The sequence below is a fragment of the Colletes gigas genome, unplaced genomic scaffold (assembly GCF_013123115.1).
Source record: "Colletes gigas isolate AHSC1104 unplaced genomic scaffold, ASM1312311v1 Colletes_gigas_Sc00004, whole genome shotgun sequence".
Lineage (NCBI taxonomy): Eukaryota > Metazoa > Arthropoda > Insecta > Hymenoptera > Colletidae > Colletes > Colletes gigas.
In genome coordinates, this window is record NW_025106633.1 from 1 (window position 1) to 20,603 (window position 20,603).

The following is a 20,603-nucleotide window of genomic DNA, read 5'->3' on the forward strand; positions in this document are numbered from 1 at the left end:
TCTTCTGAAACAAGTATATTTGCTTGCGGTGGTCAATCACAGTCATATTAGGAGCAAAAATACCCCCAAAATCCTTCCCACTGTCGAGAAAAAAATTCCTAAAGGAATTGAAATTTTTGATGAAATTAAATGTTATTTTATTCCAATTATTTTTTGAAACAGAGCTTGAAATACGTCCCATGGGTACCTACAGACACGTATTAGACTATTTATCTGTAAATCGTCGAGTAAATTTGTCAAAAGTGAAAATCGAATTTTTCGAAAAAAAGGGAAGGGGGGGTGCCAGAGATTTTCGACGAAAAAAAAAAAATTTCAATTTCTTCTGAAACAAGTATATTTGCTTGCGGTGGTCAATCACAGTCATATTAGGAGCAAAAATACCCCCAAAATCCTTCCCACTGTCGAGAAAAAAATTCCTAAAGGAATTGAAATTTTTGATGAAATTAAATGTTATTTTATTCCAATTATTTTTTGAAACAGAGCTTGAAATACGTCCCATGGGTACCTACAGACACGTATTAGACTATTTATCTGTAAATCGTCGAGTAAATTTGTCAAAAGTGAAAATCGAATTTTTCGAAAAAAAGGGAAGGGGGGGTGCCAGAGATTTTCGACGAAAAAAAAAAAATTTCAATTTCTTCTGAAACAAGTATATTTGCTTGCGGTGGTCAATCACAGTCATATTAGGAGCAAAAATACCCCCAAAATCCTTCCCACTGTCGAGAAAAAAATTCCTAAAGGAATTGAAATTTTTGATGAAATTAAATGTTATTTTATTCCAATTATTTTTTGAAACAGAGCTTGAAATACGTCCCATGGGTACCTACAGACACGTATTAGACTATTTATCTGTAAATCGTCGAGTAAATTTGTCAAAAGTGAAAATCGAATTTTTCGAAAAAAAGGGAAGGGGGGGTGCCAGAGATTTTCGACGAAAAAAAAAAAATTTCAATTTCTTCTGAAACAAGTATATTTGCTTGCGGTGGTCAATCACAGTCATATTAGGAGCAAAAATACCCCCAAAATCCTTCCCACTGTCGAGAAAAAAATTCCTAAAGGAATTGAAATTTTTGATGAAATTAAATGTTATTTTATTCCAATTATTTTTTGAAACAGAGCTTGAAATACGTCCCATGGGTACCTACAGACACGTATTAGACTATTTATCTGTAAATCGTCGAGTAAATTTGTCAAAAGTGAAAATCGAATTTTTCGAAAAAAAGGGAAGGGGGGGTGCCAGAGATTTTCGACGAAAAAAAAAAAATTTCAATTTCTTCTGAAACAAGTATATTTGCTTGCGGTGGTCAATCACAGTCATATTAGGAGCAAAAATACCCCCAAAATCCTTCCCACTGTCGAGAAAAAAATTCCTAAAGGAATTGAAATTTTTGATGAAATTAAATGTTATTTTATTCCAATTATTTTTTGAAACAGAGCTTGAAATACGTCCCATGGGTACCTACAGACACGTATTAGACTATTTATCTGTAAATCGTCGAGTAAATTTGTCAAAAGTGAAAATCGAATTTTTCGAAAAAAAGGGAAGGGGGGGTGCCAGAGATTTTCGACGAAAAAAAAAAAATTTCAATTTCTTCTGAAACAAGTATATTTGCTTGCGGTGGTCAATCACAGTCATATTAGGAGCAAAAATACCCCCAAAATCCTTCCCACTGTCGAGAAAAAAATTCCTAAAGGAATTGAAATTTTTGATGAAATTAAATGTTATTTTATTCCAATTATTTTTTGAAACAGAGCTTGAAATACGTCCCATGGGTACCTACAGACACGTATTAGACTATTTATCTGTAAATCGTCGAGTAAATTTGTCAAAAGTGAAAATCGAATTTTTCGAAAAAAAGGGAAGGGGGGGTGCCAGAGATTTTCGACGAAAAAAAAAAAATTTCAATTTCTTCTGAAACAAGTATATTTGCTTGCGGTGGTCAATCACAGTCATATTAGGAGCAAAAATACCCCCAAAATCCTTCCCACTGTCGAGAAAAAAATTCCTAAAGGAATTGAAATTTTTGATGAAATTAAATGTTATTTTATTCCAATTATTTTTTGAAACAGAGCTTGAAATACGTCCCATGGGTACCTACAGACACGTATTAGACTATTTATCTGTAAATCGTCGAGTAAATTTGTCAAAAGTGAAAATCGAATTTTTCGAAAAAAAGGGAAGGGGGGGTGCCAGAGATTTTCGACGAAAAAAAAAAAATTTCAATTTCTTCTGAAACAAGTATATTTGCTTGCGGTGGTCAATCACAGTCATATTAGGAGCAAAAATACCCCCAAAATCCTTCCCACTGTCGAGAAAAAAATTCCTAAAGGAATTGAAATTTTTGATGAAATTAAATGTTATTTTATTCCAATTATTTTTTGAAACAGAGCTTGAAATACGTCCCATGGGTACCTACAGACACGTATTAGACTATTTATCTGTAAATCGTCGAGTAAATTTGTCAAAAGTGAAAATCGAATTTTTCGAAAAAAAGGGAAGGGGGGGTGCCAGAGATTTTCGACGAAAAAAAAAAAATTTCAATTTCTTCTGAAACAAGTATATTTGCTTGCGGTGGTCAATTACAATCATATTAGGAGCAAAAATACCCCCAAAATCCTTCCCACTGTCGAGAAAAAAAGTCGAGCATGTATTGAAATTTTTGATGAAATTAAAAAATTGATATTTAGTTACCGCAGTTCATAAAGCACAAATGAGTCTTCCTCTCTCGACTCCCACGAGACGGTCCGAAATTACTTCGGGCAGCTTCGGAGAATCGAGAAAAAGAGCGTGTGTCAGTTTGCCTTTGTCGACTCTCCGATACTCCATGAGCTCACGTACGCATGATCTGGCATAGGGTGAGTAGGGACACAGACGAGATATATGTATGAATAGACCTTTCACCTAATGGACTTTCGCGCCTGAATCTGACTGCCATACCGACCTGAAAATTCGGAGGTGATTTTAGCGACCTCTTCTCATGGATGGCGGTTAGTTGAGACACTAGGCACTGAATTAGTATTAATGGGCAGCCAGCAGAAGGAGTGCGTAAATAAATGTGAGTTGACTATGGGGGGAATTGAAAAAGACAGTGCAGTATTATCAGATGGCAGACCCGTGCCCAAAGGGAGCTGCCCCACCACTTACACACACTAATACCAACCTCCTTGTATATGAGTTCTGGCGTTTCGTATCTCTTCGAGGATTCGAGAAAGGCGGCGAATGTCAGTCTATCTTTTTTGCTCTTAACACAGCCGAAATTCGATCTCGCATAATCTTGAGCCGAGATTCTCGACTGCCCAGGCATTTTTGACTTTCCGACCTATGTAGGCGTATAAGCAAAATACCATAATGAAACAAAAATTTTGTTTACGGAAATACACGTTTTAGGACCCCTTGATCATATTTTAACTATTAAAAAAAAGACATTTTTTTACTATGCTTATGAACGTGCGTTCATATATTTATACTATTAATACTATTGGGTCTAAACAACCGAATAAATTTCACTGTAATTTTTAATTTTTAAATCTGAAAATATTTGAGAATACTGTCCTATTTGTCCTCTTTGTTTAGCAATTTAAAAAAACGCTGACTCATTAAAATCAATCATGAAAATGAATGGAAGTTGACACCGCCCCTACTGAAAATAAAGGACTGGAAAATTTTTGTTCTTTCAATGAGGGAAACTCTTTTACTTAATCTTTTTCGAAGGCGAAGGCAAAAAAGTCGATTTCGCCACGGCAACAATGGTTGGACGCGACGCGTGGACATTCCCCCGAAATAGAGGATCGGCTTTTGTTTTCCAGAAACGCTAGCGACAATGTATTTTCCAAGAGAGTCGAATGTAAGGACCACTGAAGGACGCTCAGTCTACGATACATTTATGACAGAGTTTGGGGTGCATGTGGCCTAAAGAGCGAATGAGACTAAACAGGCCTGGCAACGGGTGACGCGATAGCGGACGACCGCGTTGGGTCTCCAGGTAGCACGTGTCGAGGCATTGATTGTTTATGAATAGAGAGAGAGTAGTTAAAAGAGGCAGACGACCTGACGTCGTACTGCTGGAAAAAATGAAGACTTTGTCCTGAAGGATCTGGCCACGGAGTGGGGAAGGCGTGGGACCTTCCGGTAAGAGCACTGTGAGGAACGGCACAGGACTTACCCCAGAACCGTCAAAGGCAAAATTTCTAACATACAGGCATGTCTCTATAAATTTCAAATCCATTAATCAATATGAATTTGTGATATCATGTTAGCCAATTTCGAAAATATGGTTTCGAGAAAAACTCATTTAAAATTTCTTGTATGATTATTAACCGTTGGGTACTCTTCCTTCTAAATGGCTATAACTTTGTTATTTTTACGAATTTTTTATGAGTCTACGTTTATTATAATTGCTAAATGAAGAGGACGTGTTCCGAGTCAAAAATCAGTTGCGGGGTTTTAAAAAAGGACAAATTTGCAGGTTTGTTCTCATTAATGTTTGCAGCGTGTTTGCGAGGGATGTGTCCGATATATACATATGTATATAATCAATTCATTTTCCTTCAATAATTCTCCATTGCAAAAATTCTACAGTATTCTTACATTTTTTTATATTTTAAAATTTTCCCATGTTATTAGAAAGTAGATATACGACGAAAGTTATACAACTTATAGTTCCTAGCATGTATAACATGTATATGTATATAACGCATGGTCGCTTCGTATGGAAAGTCAATGAATCTTCAAAAAGCGCCCAGGTCCGATTTCGAGAAATGTAAGGTTTGTCAGTCACGATGGCTTTTGTCGTTTACTAACGATTCGAACAGGTGGCGATGCCAGCAGGCTTGCTTTCGAGAAATGTAAGCGACGTCAACGATGCAAGAGCGAGAAGGAAAGCGATTATCAGCCTGTTCTTCTCGGCTATTCCGAAACTCAACGAGCTCACGTACACGCAATTGGGCATAGTGTGCGAAAGTGACGAATGAGAAGTTTCCGAGGCCCCGATGCACAGTCTGATTAAACTGATTTCGAGTCGCAAATACGTTTCTGGCGAGTTATTTTTTTAATAAATGATGTATTACAATTTAAAATAAAAAATAGAGAATTTGCGGTGTACGTATCAATGAAATACATCCTTAGGAATTTTAATAATCTTGAAATTTGTAAATACTCTTAATCGATTGATTTCTCCAATGAAATTAATCGATTAATGTCCAATGATAGACCCTACAGCTTTAATTCCGTTAAAAAATAATAAAATTTATGCAATTTTATTTTCTGTCCCACTTCCTCTTGTGTTAATTTCTGAATCTGTTGATAACGTTGCGAGTGACACGAAAATGGTAATGGGGTCCCGGGACCCCAGAAACTCCGGCCGAAAAATTACATTACGTGAAACGTCTATTCATATATCTCGTCTGTGATTCCACTTATTTATATTTTATTATTTTTATTTGTTTGTTTGATGTGAATTCAACTTTATTTATCTATCTGATTTTATTTGGTTATTATGAATGTTCCTTTTCTCTGTTTCTACTTTTACATTGTTTTTCGAATTTATGTGACTACTTTGATATGTATAATATTGCAGGATATAATAATATAATATTGATTTCAATCATATACTATATTTGTTTCTATACAAATTCATCAAGTTTTATTTTTACGTTCTTGCTCGAATTCTCGTAATATTCTACGGAGGTATTTTGGTTGACTTATTTGGTTGGGTAATTTGGGAGGTATTTCGTTTGATTGTTTGGTGTTGATTCAACTTGGTGTCTCGATCCCAGTTCCTTTCATTATTACGAATGTTCGTTTTCATACCATATTTGTTTCGATGACTCTGATCAATATAAGAGTGTTCGTTTTGATACGAATAACATTGTGTCGGAGGTACTTTGGTTGAGTAGTTTGGTTGGGTACTTTGGGAGGTATTTCGTTTGATTGTTTGGTGTTGATTCAACTTGGTGTCTCGATCCCAGTTCCTTTCATTATTACGAATGTTCGTTTTCATACCATATTTGTTTCGATGACTCTGATCAATATAAGAACGTTCGTTTTGATACGAATAACATTGTGTCGATGCATACATCATATTTGTTTCGATGACACTGATTGATATAAGATAGGTGATAGATCATTTTTAAGTGTCTATTCAATTTCCTAGCATATCTCACTAATATAAATTTTAGTTTTGATTTCAGTTTTGGAACAATCGCAAGGACATCGAGGGAGAACGCATCAATCGCCGAGGGACTTTTAATTCCAAGTTGATTAGTCTTAAGCTTCGTTGCGAGTATTAAAATTAACGTCGAAGCCTTCTTTATTATACGTATCTCCGCGTCCTACCAAGCAATTATTCAATAAGTAGCTTCTTTCTCGCTCGTTCCCTCGTTCCCAGCTTCGGTCACCGCTGTTTCATCGATCGAAACATGTGATCGGCCGTCCAGTTTGTCCGAAAGATCTAGTCGCCTACCCATGATGGATCGATTTCTAGAAATAGAAATCAATCTACCAAGGGCAGTGTTGATTCGATCCGAAGATCTGCCGCACGGTTCAGCATCGCGTCGCGTCGCGTATCCCATAATCTAGCTTCACCCCTTTTCAAACGAAATAATTACTTGGTACAACTAAACTAGAAGATCTTCTATCTCTTTAGTTTAGTAATCTAGCTAAGCTTAGCTAAAAGGGAGATCGATGGAACTTTGATTCCATCTATCTCCCTTCGGGTCTCCATTCGCAGCAACCTCCACGTGGTGAGACCTGGGTAATATTATTTACCGTTTAATTAATAATCGTATTACTGGGTAATGCAATTATTAATTAAAAACTAAATAATATTAGCAAATTGGCTGCGATCCGCTTTGCATAGGTCATCATAAATATAGAACTTCTTCACTAGGTTAGTTTGATTCTCATTGATTCATCAAAGATTCAAGAGTATTGTCACAGACGAGGTATACAGGTAGATCTTTTACCCAATGGATTTTTTTGATCCATTTTTATGGGGTCTCGAAACCCCATTACCATTTTCGTGTAATTCGCAACGTTACCAACAGATTTAGAAATGAATTTCAATCCCTTCCATAGTCAACTCACGTGTACTTACGCATACACTACAGCTGTCTGCCCATCAATGCTAATTCAATGAATAGTTTCTCAACTGACCGCCATCCATGAGAAGAGACCGTTAAAATCAGCTCCGAATTTTCAAGTCGGTATGACAGTCGGTATGAAAGGTCTACTCGTATACCTTGTCTGTGCTTTCACGTATAAGCACTGTGGTATAAAGTCTACTCTTCCTATACTTCTCGTCTGTGGTACACTATTTTTCGACAAGCTTGGACTTTGTGCAGTAGATAGAGAAGTATTCTAACGTACAGCAATGCATTCGATCTAGTGTACAAGACATTGATAACTCTTTCTCGATAAACTTGGGCATTTTGCCGTAGATGCCCCAGTGTATTCTTCTTTCACTTCTGGGTTAATGTATTTGCTATCTTTTAACAGACGTCTTGACTGAATAGTGCAGTCCGAACGTCTGTTAAAAGATAGCAAGTACATTAACGCAAAATTCAATGCTATTATTGAGGCAGAATATCAAGGATGTAAAATTATATACATATACATATACGAGCGTTTGCGAGAGAGCGATCCCTCTTGCGGCAAGTACGGGAGGTAATGATCCCACAGTATACTAGCACATATTTTTGTTAATTTTAAAAAGATACTTTGGACTAAGACCGACTTATATACTCTCAAGTTTATGTATATTAAGCTTAGAAGAATAAACATTTAATTGAATAACATTTGTGTACTTACAATTAGATGTATAATTTAATGAGATTGAGCATTACTTCAGATTGTTAAAAATCCAGTATGAACACACACATTCTTACTTTTCTCCTTTCAAAAACTTATAAACGAAACTGAAATCTTTTTTCGAAAATCCATGTGCTATAATAGTCCTGTAGATTTGGTACGCCAAGGAACCCAAGGGAATAGTTGCTTCCACCTTATTAGCAGCAAACTGTGCCAGTCCCAAGTCTTTAGCCATTAAAGCTGTACTGAAACCATTCTATAATTAAATAAAAATAATTAGTCTTCATTCGAACAATCATTAAACGGGGATTCATATTTTATTTTTTCAATGGAATACCATAACAATGTTTACTGTTCTAGATAGTATACATGTGAAACGTCTCTTTTTATTTTTCATAGTTAATTTTTTCCTTCCTGGATGGAATAATAAAGCACAATATTTGATTTATAAGATCATGGAACAGTTATGCAAAGAAATTTATTAAAAATTAATTCAACGATCAAATATTATATGCAATGTATGGTAGTTCGTTGTAGATTATGTATAATTGTATTTTAAAATATATAATTTTTGTTTTTCTATAGAATATAGGAATTTTTGTTTTTCCTCGAACAGAGATTTATTTACTTTTACACGTTACATTGAACAGTGAGGCTTAAATAATTGAAAAACAAAAAAAGAATTTCACATATTTTAATGGCACCACGTTTCGTAAATTGATGCAATTACTGTAATAGTTGGCTCATAACTAGACTGTGGATGTTTCAGCATGCATCACAGGCGTGAATATGTAAAATACATGCAAAGTAATAATATATGCAATTACATGGAAAACATATGCGCATCGGTGATGGGTGCATTATTATCTCGATAACGAAAAAAATCAATGAAAGTTTTATCGACGTAAAATTTCTATCTGAATAAAGATTTGTGCATATTAATTACAAGTTACTTACGTCTTTACTCAATTTTTTCCACCGATGGCAGGGATTAACAATTTTTTGACGCAAGTATTGAAAAGAAATTAAAGTCTTTTATCTTTGAAGGTTTTGGAGCAACAAAAATCGAATATACCAAAAAAATTAAACAGAATTTTTCTTATTCAGGGTGTTACTCTACCTATAGTCAATATTTTGGGGGGTGATTCTACAGGCGAATATAAGTCGAAAATCAAGAGTGATGAAATTGCGGTAAATGCTTTGTTTATTAATTATCGATGGTTAAAGATTGGCGTCTGGAGCGCCTGAATGACGGCAACTTAAAATAGGGCCGGTCAGTATACCAATATCGATCGGCGGCAACGTCGAAGACCCCAACGAAAATCAGCTGATGGAACAGCCCGGCCGCCGATCGATATTGGTGTACTGACCGGCCCTATTGTCACCGCAGTTCGAATTTTAATTATTTCTCTATTAACCCTTTGCATTCGAGGAATGTTTCGGTACGCACAAATCCAGTCTGCTTTTCCTGTACAGTTTTTAATACCAAACGGTTACAAATGGTTCTTACCGTATTTACCGCTGTCCGTCAAGTTGCCGTCATTCAGGCGCTCCAGACGCCAATCTTTAACCATCGATAATTAATAAACAAAGCATTTACCGCAATTTCATCACTCTTGATTTTCGACTTATATTCGCCTGTAGAATCACCCCCCAAAATATTGACTATAGGTAGAGTAACACCCTGTATAAAAAACAAGCCAAAATGTTGTTTAAGTCGAAAATAATTTTCGAGGGAATGAATATTATAAAATTTCATTAACACAACAATGCGTATTGAATAGTGATTGGCAGGCCGTATAGTGCCGACTCCACCATTTTTAATTAATTTTCGCTTTTGTTCGCAAAGAGACGCGTCATACTGCACCAATGTTTTCAGGTAAAATATTTTCTTTCGTTAAAACGATTCGACTAAAAAATACATATAATACCTCGTAATTTTTGGAGCTCGGTACATTGTCGAGAATATCAGGGACAGGATTGTACAATTCGGAGGACCAGCATCTACCACTACTCGAGTTTACGATGTTGGCCAGCACCTTTGCGTCTAAACCCAACCTGAAACGCGACAACTTTAGTGAAACGATTATACCAATCGCGCACAATCCACTAAACTCGCGGTTTACTTCTGTCCAAGGTTAAACGCCTCCGCTGTACCGATCATGCTGACAGCCAGAAGCATATTGTTGCACAATTTCGCGGCTTGACCCATTCCCACGTTCCCACAATGAATTATCTTCGATCCCATCGACATTAGAAGAGGTTCAGCGAGCTCAAAATCTCTTTTCGATCCCCCCACCATGAACGTCAGGACGCCATCTTTGGCTGCGTTGACACCTGTCGTGAATGCAGATTATATTGTTCAACGTTCGAGAAAAATGCTAGTTTATCTTAGAGGTTGTTCCAAAAGTCTTTCAAAGTACTGTGCACGGATCGAAAGTTATCAACGACCCAGAAGAGTCAATAACTCCGCCTAATCTTCTCCAAAGTATGCCACTAAGTTCTTAGTGTGGATCCACTCAATCGATATAGCTAATAATAGTAATATGACTGGGGAATATTTGACTCGTGGGCAACTTTCGATCTATGCATAGTACATTGTTAAATATCATCATTTCTAGACACTGGCCAATCTATATAAAGCTACATTCAGACTTTCCAAGAACTTTAGACAATCCTTGAATGTACCGTGCACGGATTTTAAGTTGACAACAACTCACAAATATCACTAATTTCGCTCAATCTTCTGCTGCTCGATCTTCTATCTCTTTAGACTCTTAGTGTGAATCAATAATAGCAATATGACTCGTGAGCAACTTTCGATCTTTGTACAGTACATTGTTCAATATCATTACCTCCAGACACTGGACAATCTATATAAAGCTACATTCAGACTTTCCAAGAACTTTAGACGGTCCTTGAATGTACTGTGCACGGATTGTAAGTTGACAAGAACTCACAAACATCACTAATTTCGTTCAATCTTCTGCTGCTCGATCTTCTATCTCTTTAGACTCTTAGTGTGAATCAATAATAGCAATGCGACTGAGCTTAAATGTGACTCGTGAGCAACTTTCGATCTTTGCACAGTACATTGTTCAATATCATCACCTCCAGACACCGGACAGTCTACAAAGCTAACTCCAGACTTTTCAGCCTCCTCTGCTAGAGTCTGCGACACAAACGGATCCACCGTGCTGCTGTCAATTAGGAGACTGTTTCTTTTCGCTGACCTGCAAACACGAGCTATGAAAGATAACCTGCGTGACAGTTACGACCGCTAATTTACCTCAATAAGCCGTTATCGCCATTATAAACGTTTAAAACGTGCTCGTTGGATGGCAACATGGTGACAACAATTTCGACGTCTTTCGCTACGTCCGCAGGATTCGAGGCAACGTCAGCGCCCGCCGCCTTTAAATTCGACACTGCCGATTCGTTTATATCGTAAACGATCAACCGATGGCCCTGCAATGCGATTATTGACAAACGTAATTTTACTTTAAAAGAAATTCTACGGAATACTGCGTGACTCCGAATGGGTCGTCACCTTCTTCAACAGGTTTCTTGCCATGTGGCCACCCATGTTGCCCAAACCCACGAATCCCACTCTCGAGAAACATCGGGACCCTGGATTGATAAAAAACAACGCAAAATTTTATTCGATTTTTGCAGAATATCGTTTTGCAAAACCTCAATGAAATCTAATAAGTTTAAGTTGTAATACTGGAAAACTATATTCTCTTCAACGCCAAAGTTCATCAGTAAAAAAATTAAATACAACGAAATAATAAAACGATGAATAAAAATTTCTCTCGAGTGAATGTTCACCCACGGTACCAATCAAGGGTCAATTATACGTTGTTCGAGCACAATAAAGCGAAACTTTCATCGATCGAAGATCGTCAATCGCGTTTCGATTTCAATTGGTGTCCGCGAGTACATCGAGCGTAGAATTTTCAGACTTCGAATTCCGGCTTAATCAATCGTCGTGATTCAAACTACCTGTAGCGGCACGAAGAGTAAACAACGTTGACGAGATAAAAACACTCATCATCGCGAGGGGAGGGGGAAAGAGAAACTAATATCCCACGGCACGACGATGGAATTAAACTCGTTGTCCTCAGGCGTTCTTCTTCGAATTGTGCGTGTGAAACTACTGGCTAACGAGCCGTTCGATTTAAATATCCCGTCCTTCGATGAGCGTCGCGAATAATCGATACCGGTTTAAGGCACCATTTCCATGGAATAATCGATGGAAATGAAAATCTTTTCGAGCACGTGACGCGTTCCACGCGAACGGAAAACTGTTCAGGCCCGACAGTGCCACGAATACTATTTACAGTCGAAACGATCTGCGTTATCAGACCGAGTTCGTGTGTTTCCACGCGTTGGCCAATTCTTTATCGTTTCGATAAAGTTTGTTGATGTTATTCCAAACGTATCGCGTGCATCCTTCGACGTGCTATTAAACGCAATTATATCGGAATAACGGTGTGGGACAAAATGATGGTCTGTCACGTAACGGCGCGGTAATGGCCTCCCGACAGATCCACCAAGTTACCGATTGCATGTGTCATTGTCTGATTTTGTTTTCAATGTTACGTCGAGATCGCGCGGTTGAACTCGTCTTAACATTGGACGCGATAGCAGAGATCAAAGTCGCGCGGTTACGATGGAAATAAATAACGATGATCTTGGGAATTTATGAAAAAATTGTATTTGCTTCTTTTCCCGGAGCTCGAAATATTCGGGAGACGTTCAGGTGTTTCGGTTCTCGTGGCTCGACTAACTTTGCCAAACTAACATGCTTTGAAAGTTTCGAACGTGCACGTGATCAAAATTATATTTTACGATCTAATTATCGAGAAATATTAAAGAAATACGTCACAGTATTTTCTGATACAATTTTTTCTTTATTAAAGAATTTTTTCTAAGATTTATTTGAAACGTTTGTCTAACATTTTCACAAGCAACGAATTTATACCAGAAAAGCCAACAAACTGCGAGAGTTATTTTGCAAGAAATATAACCGCAGCTCTTAAAATGAAAATAAACAGCTCAAATATAATGTTTCGTTACGATCATAAGATAGGTGCAGTTCTTACTTGAAATTAAAAACTGAATTATTTTTATAAATTGATAAGATAAGAAATTTTCTAAGGGCACTCGACAATCTAAAAATGTTTGACCACATTTTATTTTTTAGGTCACATTAAAGACTACCTTCAGTAAAATATTAGTAAAATATATTTTAATAGTGTTCTTGTAATTAAAATAATGAGACATGTGGAATATTAACATATTGCCTACACGTTTCGATAAACACTGTTTTAAGAAATTAAATAGATTGCAACTGAAATGGATTGGTTCTCTATGACTAAAACAAAAAAGAAGTCGTTATTGTAAAGGCGTACTTGGACAACAAAATTGCACACATTTTGTCTAATGGAGTTCGTTATGTTTCATCGTAATAAAATGGGATTGTAAAGGGAAAAACATGCACCCGGCAATTTCTACAGTTGTCACGATGGACACTTTCAATCGCATTAGAATAATGAACTGAATTGCACGAAGTACATAAATGTACTAGCAATCATATAAAAATATAATACATTGTCACGATTAAAGATTAATAAATTCATTCGCTGTATATGCACAGTCATCAATACTCTCGATTATAATTAAAATAATAAACTCAATTGGAGTCATCAAACACCACATTGTTTCTTTTCAAAATTTTTGAGACGATGGGACATAATTGAAACGAAATTGGGAAATGCTAGTTTAAGTAATCGTACTAACTTGACTACCATACTATATTCGATGTTAGCTTAACGATAGAATATAACTGTTACTTGACAAAATCTAATTTCTTATTATTTGCAAATTAGCTACAATAACGATGTATTTATTATATTACTGGTTAGTTATGCCCCACGTTGTGTCGTTCGAACGTCTTTAGTGTGTTTCGTGGAACAACGAGTGATATACGAGCACAGGCAACAGAGAATAATAAAACGCGAACCGACGAACGATAACAAGAAATGTTCTTCATACGTCTATCATAAACGATTCGAAACACCGTCGCATCGGGTATAAGGAAAGTTCGTCAGTCAAGGTTTCGCGCTTCAGCTGTAATTGCATTTTGTCCTTGCAACCCTTATCTACCGTCAAACTGCACCCTGGACGTCCATGTTTGTGTGCACTGGGAGCTGTGAAATTGCACGTATAAACAATGTCAGCGGCAATTATATACGCGTGTCCGATAATTGGCGGCAAAATGGCCGATCTATATGAAAAAAATTAAATTTTTCTGGCAGAAAACGTTAAAAACAAAAAAAAGTTGCCAGACTTGCATCAAAACGCATCCTAGCTGCAAAAGATCGAAGTATTTTTTATTTTTCCTCGTACTGTTTAAATATGAAATTCTAATACATTGAATTCATATAAAAATTAATTTAGTCTGCTACATTTTGGTGTAAAAATCATTCCAGCCCATTTATCAGGTTTTTTTTTGCAAAAGTTAATAATTTTGTTCATAATAATAATGAATACTGTGTCTGTGTCGCTAAATCAAATCCAGGTCAGTCACTTGAGATTTAGAAAGTGTAATAAAATTAAAAAATTAAGTAATGATTTAGAGTAGTGGCAAATTATTAATGGCTATGACTACTAATGGCCATTTTAACCACCCTTAAAAATGTAACACGTGTTCCAGCCACCCCTTTCTAAAATTGCTCGACCAAGAGTTATACCCTCGGCTCGAGTGTGCATAATGACACTGGTGGCGCATAATAGAAATTACAGTTCATGCAATAGGTATTTCCGGATTCATTTTCTCGCGTGAAATGGTCGGATTGGCGTTCGTGCCGCTCTGTACGTTGCGACAACTCCTACGTCGAATTACACGGCGAGCCTGAGAACCTGTCGGTGCTGAGAACCGTCGTTCCCATTCCCAGACCGGAAGCCCGGACTCGCGCCACGTTTGCGTACTGTTGACACACGGTGGTCGGTGAAAAAGATAACCCAGACCGCGGACAAGTTCGTAGGGCTCCCAATTGGAAGATCAAACAAAGGGTTTCCCTTGAGTTCGCGAAAGGATCGACGGTTTGCTCGAAGGACACCGTAACCGAACTCGGCGCAAACATCGGGACACGAGACTCGATTATTTGCTAAGATTATGGTCCGCCGTGATGGCGGGTTTGTTGCTTTACGCTTTGGTGTTGTCAGCCGCCTCGTCGCTGGATGCAAAGAACGACATTCTTGATTCCGCGACGGAATCGTGGATCACCGACGACGACTTTGCAAAGATCGTCCGATTCTCGCTACCATTTTCCAGATGCTGCAACGTTCTCTTCGATGGTTGGTAAATTATCAGCGTGTTAGAAAACGGAGACACGACTTTTGTTTATTTTTTGAGCCGGTTCCTGAATTTTATTCAGGCTCTATGGGGGACACGGAAGTGCTGTTCAGGCAGTTCAGGAGTGTCTATCCGTACGAGTACCTCTTGAAACAGAGCACCTACGATTGCAACGGGTACCTTTTGCTGGGCTCGAGCGACGAGGAAATTAGAAAATCCTTGGACAAGTAAGAGTTCGCGAAATAGAATGCAGTAAAATGAAAATAGTAGACAAAACGTTTCTTCGATACACGGATTAATAGTATGGTGGTACCGGAAATGGGGATAAATTAGTTCATGAACCCCAGCGTATAATAATCTGATGTATATTCGATCGAATCAGTGTAACTTTTGTACATCGTGAAATACTTCATTTTATGTTATAACGTTTTCGTTCAGTATATTTGGACTTTCGTTTAATATTTTGCAAAGACCACTTTACGATCGAAGTGAAATATTGTCCAAATTTAACGAATTTAGTGCACGGTGATATAGTGACAGGAATGAGATCACGTTTACGTGACAGCGGTCTATAGCCACTGGCGAAGACATGTGTCCGTGACAGTGCCCGTTGAACGATTAACCCCTACTGGTCTGATAATAGCACTGTTCTTTTAATTTTATTACTCATTTCGTGATATACATAGTTTACGTAAGCTTGACCCACAGATGGACTTATTAACGAGTAAAAAATAGCTAAGCTTTCAGGAGGATTCTAAGTTTTCAAAATGCAGACAATGCGTATTTTAGTGGAGAATATATAGAAATTCTAACAATATTGAAAAAGTTATTCCTTGACTCCGCAAAATGAGAAAAACCCCATAAAATTGGTCCAATTTTCAAACAGCCATAACTCCTACAATAGTGAATATATTTCATTGAAATTTTGGGGGGAACTGGAGTTCATGGGTACCTACAAAAAAGTATTAGACAACTTTCCTGTAGGGCGTCAAACAAAATGACTAAAAATCAAAAACGAATTCCTAAGAAAACTCGACAGGGGGTGGGTGCCCAAATTTTTCGATGAAAAAAAAAAACTTCAAATCGTTCTGGAAAAATTATGTTCGGTTGCGGGGGTCAAATACAATCATTTTTGGTGGGTAGACATACCCCCGAAATCCTGCGCATTTTCGAGAAAAAAATTCAGTACGGGCGGAGCTTTAAGCGTTAATAATTTTTTAACGACAAATTGGTATTCTTGACTTTCATCCTATTTTGGCCTCTAGAATCTCCCATTAAAATTTTTTCCTTGTATAGTAGGATGGGTCATAAGTGGCTCAGACGGTCCGATGGCTAGTAGTATTTAACAAAAATTGAATCTGATACTGATACATGACCCAAAGTAATTTTCCACAGAATACCATCTCTATTGTGGAACACGGAGATCCTGATCCTGGTGAATAACAACGTTTCAAATAATTCCAGTCTGCTCGACTACTCTTCGTACGGAATTGCAAATGTGATTATCGTCTCTGTGTCCGGAATATGGAGGCTGTCGGAAAATTATTTAAAACCCCGAATATTCAATAAGCATGACAGGTATACTCTTTGGAATTAATAACCGAGGACATTTGTGGTGTTATCGGTTTTCCTTTTGTTGAAATGCAAAGGTACGACGGGCTGAAACACGAGTACGACAACTTCAATTTTCGAGGCAGAGAAATGCAAGTTTGCAGTGTGCACCGGCCTCCGTTCACGTTCTTCAATCGCACAATTAATAAAGTAATCAACGGCGTGCAAGCAAACGTTTTCGTTCATGACACTGGTAAATAACTTAATAACGTGGGTCTGTTTTTATTTTTTCATTACACAACGCTTTTCTTTCCACTCGATTCTAATTTCTTAATGCTTACATGTTCAATAAACCTATTATTTTCAGTTCTACGTCCAAGACAACAATTACTTCGACTGAATTTTACGATTAGTTTACCTCATTTCTAATAATTAAATCTATTATTAACTGTAGATTTGCAAAGGGATGGCATTGAAATGCAACTGTTCTTGATCATGGCGGAAAAATTGAATTTCACGTGGACGATAAGAAAACCGGAAGGAAACACTCCGTAAATATATAATAAATGCACGCGGTTTATTCTTTTTCTTAAATTAATATTAATGTATGTCGAAGATATGGAGAACGTTTCAACGCTACAGCATGGGATGGTGGAATGATAGGAATGATACACGAAAAGAAGGCAAGTCGGTGTCTGAAAACAAACACTAGCAATAAATTTTACCGATTAATTCACCGATTAGTTCGTCAAACATGCATCTTTGTACTTCAAAATAACTGACTTTAGTAGATTTCAAATTTGTTGTCATTAGTTTTGTGTACTACATATTCATATGAATAGTATAATATATGCACATACATTAACCTTCATCAGGATGCAAGAAAAACCTCCTCATCGCAGATAATTAATCATTACTCTTTCAACCAATATTTCTCAATATTTAACAGAAGAAAACTTTTTTATTTTCGTCATTTAAAACGGGTGCAATTGAATGTTTACAATTGTTTATTCAATTTAAATATCTCAAATTTTATCGTGATTTTATATTTCCATCGTCGATTATGAGCGACTGGAGAACAATTTCACCGATAAGTAATGATTATTATCTATCGAGAAAATTCAGAAATTTACGATTTTTAATAATTTTTTGATAACGATTTTGATAACTTTTTCTTGAGAATTCTTTCCGTACGATTTTTACAATTGTCCTTTCTCGTTCCCATTATAAACAACGAATGATGTGTATTATCATTTCCAATATCTTCTGAGCCCCAGGTAGACATGGCGTTCGGCGGCATCTGGATAATACACGATCAAAACGAATTCGTGCACCTCTCGGAACCATGGTACCAATTAGTCGTGAATTTCTTGGTGCCCCGTCCGCGACCAAGAACAAGCTTCTGGGCGCTGACCAGGCCATTTTCGGGCAAAGTTTGGTCCCTACTTGCGTCCCTGTTGCTTCTCCAGAGCCTGTACATGTACGGCCGTGCACAGATCGACTCGAAATTTCCGAAACGTAAGTTCGATATTGATTTCGTCTATGCGAACGTGCGTGACGAATGCTTCTTCTGCTCCATAAATTATAAACACGTTCGTGTTTCCCGTGCATCGCGTTAAAGCAATGAAATGACAAAATGCCAATCATCTTTTTCCTCGTCCGTCAAGTGATATCCTACGGAGTAAAACGAATGGCGGAAATTAGTTTGACGGAGAGCGTAAAAATATCGTTTGTGATTCGCAACACTGTATTCCCTCGCTTCATGAGTGAATCTATGCTACGACTTGTTGAAATCGAACCTCCCCCACCACTGTTTACGTTTCTCTGGAGACAAGTTACGGTTACTGTTGACTCGGTAACAGTTAATTTTAGAATTGTTTAACGTAATAATATAAAATACAAATGAAACAAATGAAAAATAGAAGTGTACAGACACACGCAGTATTCCCTCGTTTTATGAATGAATCTGTGCTACGACTTGTTGAAATCGAACCTCCCCCACCACTGTTTACGTTTCTCTGGAGACAAGTTACGGTTACTGCTGACTCGGTAACAATTAATTTTAGAATCTTTTAACGTAATAATGTAGATAACAAAATAATATAAAATACAGACGTGGCAAATGGAAAAGAGAATCGTACAGATACACGAAAGTTACGTAAAAGTAAATTGCAAGAAATGAACGATAAATTCGTATTCGTCAGGTTTCCGGAATTTCCTCGTTAGCCTGATCGACCTAATCGGTACCTTCCTGAGCAGCTCTGTGCCGCCAACCACGACAAACAACAAACTCGGGATACTTCTCTGGCAGACCGCTGGATGGTTAATAATTAGCGTTTATTGCAGCAGCCTTGCGGCCAGGCTGGCAACTTTGGAATATGAAAACAGGTAACGTCGAATTCCCACCGTCGCCGTGCCCGATTTCCGGCCCGTAAATGGACTTTGCCGATACGTGTTCCAGAATCGATACCACGGAGCAGTTCCTCGCGGCGAATTTAACATGGGGACGGATAAATCAGCCGCCGCCTTTTCGCGATTATTTCGACCTCACGGTATATCATCGCGAACCACGTTTTTATCGAGATCGTGATACACTTTTTTTTATTACTTTTGTATACTTTTCCCCCAGGACGATTACGCGGTGCAGCTACCGAAAAGGTTTCGAAATTTAAAAAACGCCGAGGAACTTAATAAACTCATTACGGATGGTAATTTCGCGATATTAGGCAAGATCGTTGACAACTGCTTCTTTCCTGACGACTCCATACCTAATGACAAGCTCAAGGTAAACACGAAAATCGTTGATTTTATGGGGAACCAAAAATTAAATTAAATCGTGAGTCAGTTGCGTGGTATGTTAGTTTTCGACCCACTTGTACGACGAAGACAAGTATTATAGTCGAGAATAATTTCGAAATGTAAAATTTTATAGAAATAATTTTTCCAACGAACACACTAAATCCCATGCTGCATTAGAATTTCAGACTTATGAGACAATCGGTAGGACGCTTCTACGCAGCTGTAGCGATCCAGCCTTGGCTTCTGATGCCAGTGAACAGGGTAAAGTACCATTTAATTTGTGCGCCATATTTGCTGGATAACGATCGACGAATTATTTTTATAATTCGCAAACTGTAATTCTGAATTAAAAATATTAACCCAAATCTGGATTTCGTTAATTGGATCGAAACGATGGACCCTGCTGTACGAGGGTTAAAAATCCAGTTAAATTGTAAGCTGGGATTAAGTCAGGTCAGGTTCTCTCTCGTCAACCTTGCTTTTCTTTTCATTTAACGAATAAAGACAAATTTTCAGTACTGATCTTCTGCAATAATCGAGGTTCTATCGTGCCGGTGTTCGAGAAGTACTGAACAGTGAACTTAATTGCGAGGCGTAAACTATTTTCTTCGTGTTTTTGTCCGCAGATGGTGTTGTTGTTGAAGCAAACGGGCATTGCAAATTGGCATATGCGCAACGTCATCCGCAGACGCAGCAGCTATAATCTTCGGGACGTTTTCGTAGAGCACGATGGTTACGACGGAAGTGTGCAGGTCCTCGGACTGAGGCCTCTGGCTGCTGGATTTTCGTTGCTGGTCGTTGGCTCGTCGATAGCTGCGCTCGTTTTTTATTTGGAACTGAAACGCGCCGCTGGATCGACTTCTATTTACCGTGTTCTTCGATCTATAGCCGGTAAACGTATCGAAAGGGGCTTAAAGAACCGTCCCTAAGTGATGATCGCGGTGCAAAAGAATTTTTCACGACCATAAAATGCGTTTTCGCGATAGTTGGTAATCAATCAATCGTAATCAATGGCGGAGACTAATAAATAATCTGACTCATAGTTCCACTGATTTAGGCAAATTTTAATCGAGAATAAAGAAC

The 20,603-nt window shown here is 37.6% G+C and overlaps 2 protein-coding genes across 3 annotated transcripts; one reads left to right on the top strand and one right to left on the bottom strand.

Annotated features, from left to right (window-relative positions):
- Positions 1 to 7,803: 7,803 nt before the first annotated feature.
- Positions 7,804 to 12,127, bottom strand: LOC122405212 (3-hydroxyisobutyrate dehydrogenase, mitochondrial). Of its 2 annotated transcripts, none has more exons than XM_043409772.1 (7): positions 11,813 to 12,127; positions 11,358 to 11,437; positions 11,097 to 11,275; positions 10,919 to 11,040; positions 9,934 to 10,144; positions 9,739 to 9,865; positions 7,804 to 8,063 (listed from the first exon to the last, which is right to left on the bottom strand). In XM_043409772.1, exons 1-7 carry the CDS (start codon positions 11,862 to 11,864, stop codon positions 7,881 to 7,883), a joined length of 954 nt encoding a protein of 317 aa, XP_043265707.1. In that variant the 5' UTR covers positions 11,865 to 12,127; the 3' UTR covers positions 7,804 to 7,880. The 2 variants fall into 2 exon arrangements, with proteins under 2 accessions (XP_043265707.1, XP_043265708.1); XM_043409773.1 differs by lacking the exon at positions 11,813 to 12,127 and adding an exon at positions 11,648 to 11,806.
- A 2,876-nt stretch (positions 12,128 to 15,003) lies between these two features.
- On the top strand, positions 15,004 to 20,449 carry LOC122405099 (ionotropic receptor 21a). The gene is made up of 12 exons (XM_043409605.1): positions 15,004 to 15,172; positions 15,253 to 15,397; positions 16,566 to 16,748; positions 16,820 to 16,974; positions 17,176 to 17,272; positions 17,338 to 17,404; positions 17,999 to 18,239; positions 18,926 to 19,109; positions 19,183 to 19,273; positions 19,351 to 19,506; positions 19,698 to 19,781; positions 20,147 to 20,449. The coding sequence occupies exons 1-12, from the start codon at positions 15,004 to 15,006 to the stop codon at positions 20,447 to 20,449; spliced, it is 1,875 nt and encodes a 624-aa protein (XP_043265540.1).
- Positions 20,450 to 20,603: the final 154 nt, after the last annotated feature.

Excerpts from the sequence above, each read along its gene's own strand:
- LOC122405212 (XM_043409772.1), bottom strand. The coding sequence starts at position 11,864 with ATGATGAGTGTTTTTATCTCGTCAACGTTGTTTACTCTTCGTGCCGCT. Across the intron at positions 11,041-11,096 it reads GGCGATAACGGCTTATTGAG|GTCAGCGAAAAGAAACAGTC; the intron begins GTAAATTAGCGG and ends TCGTGTTTGCAG. Across the intron at positions 10,145-10,918 it reads AGACTGTCCGGTGTCTGGAG|GTGTCAACGCAGCCAAAGAT; the intron begins GTGATGATATTG and ends CATTCACGACAG.
- LOC122405099 (XM_043409605.1), top strand. The coding sequence starts at position 15,004 with ATGGCGGGTTTGTTGCTTTACGCTTTGGTGTTGTCAGCCGCCTCGTCG. Across the intron at positions 17,273-17,337 it reads AAACCGGAAGGAAACACTCC|ATATGGAGAACGTTTCAACG; the intron begins GTAAATATATAA and ends TGTATGTCGAAG. Across the intron at positions 19,782-20,146 it reads TTCTGATGCCAGTGAACAGG|ATGGTGTTGTTGTTGAAGCA; the intron begins GTAAAGTACCAT and ends TTTTGTCCGCAG.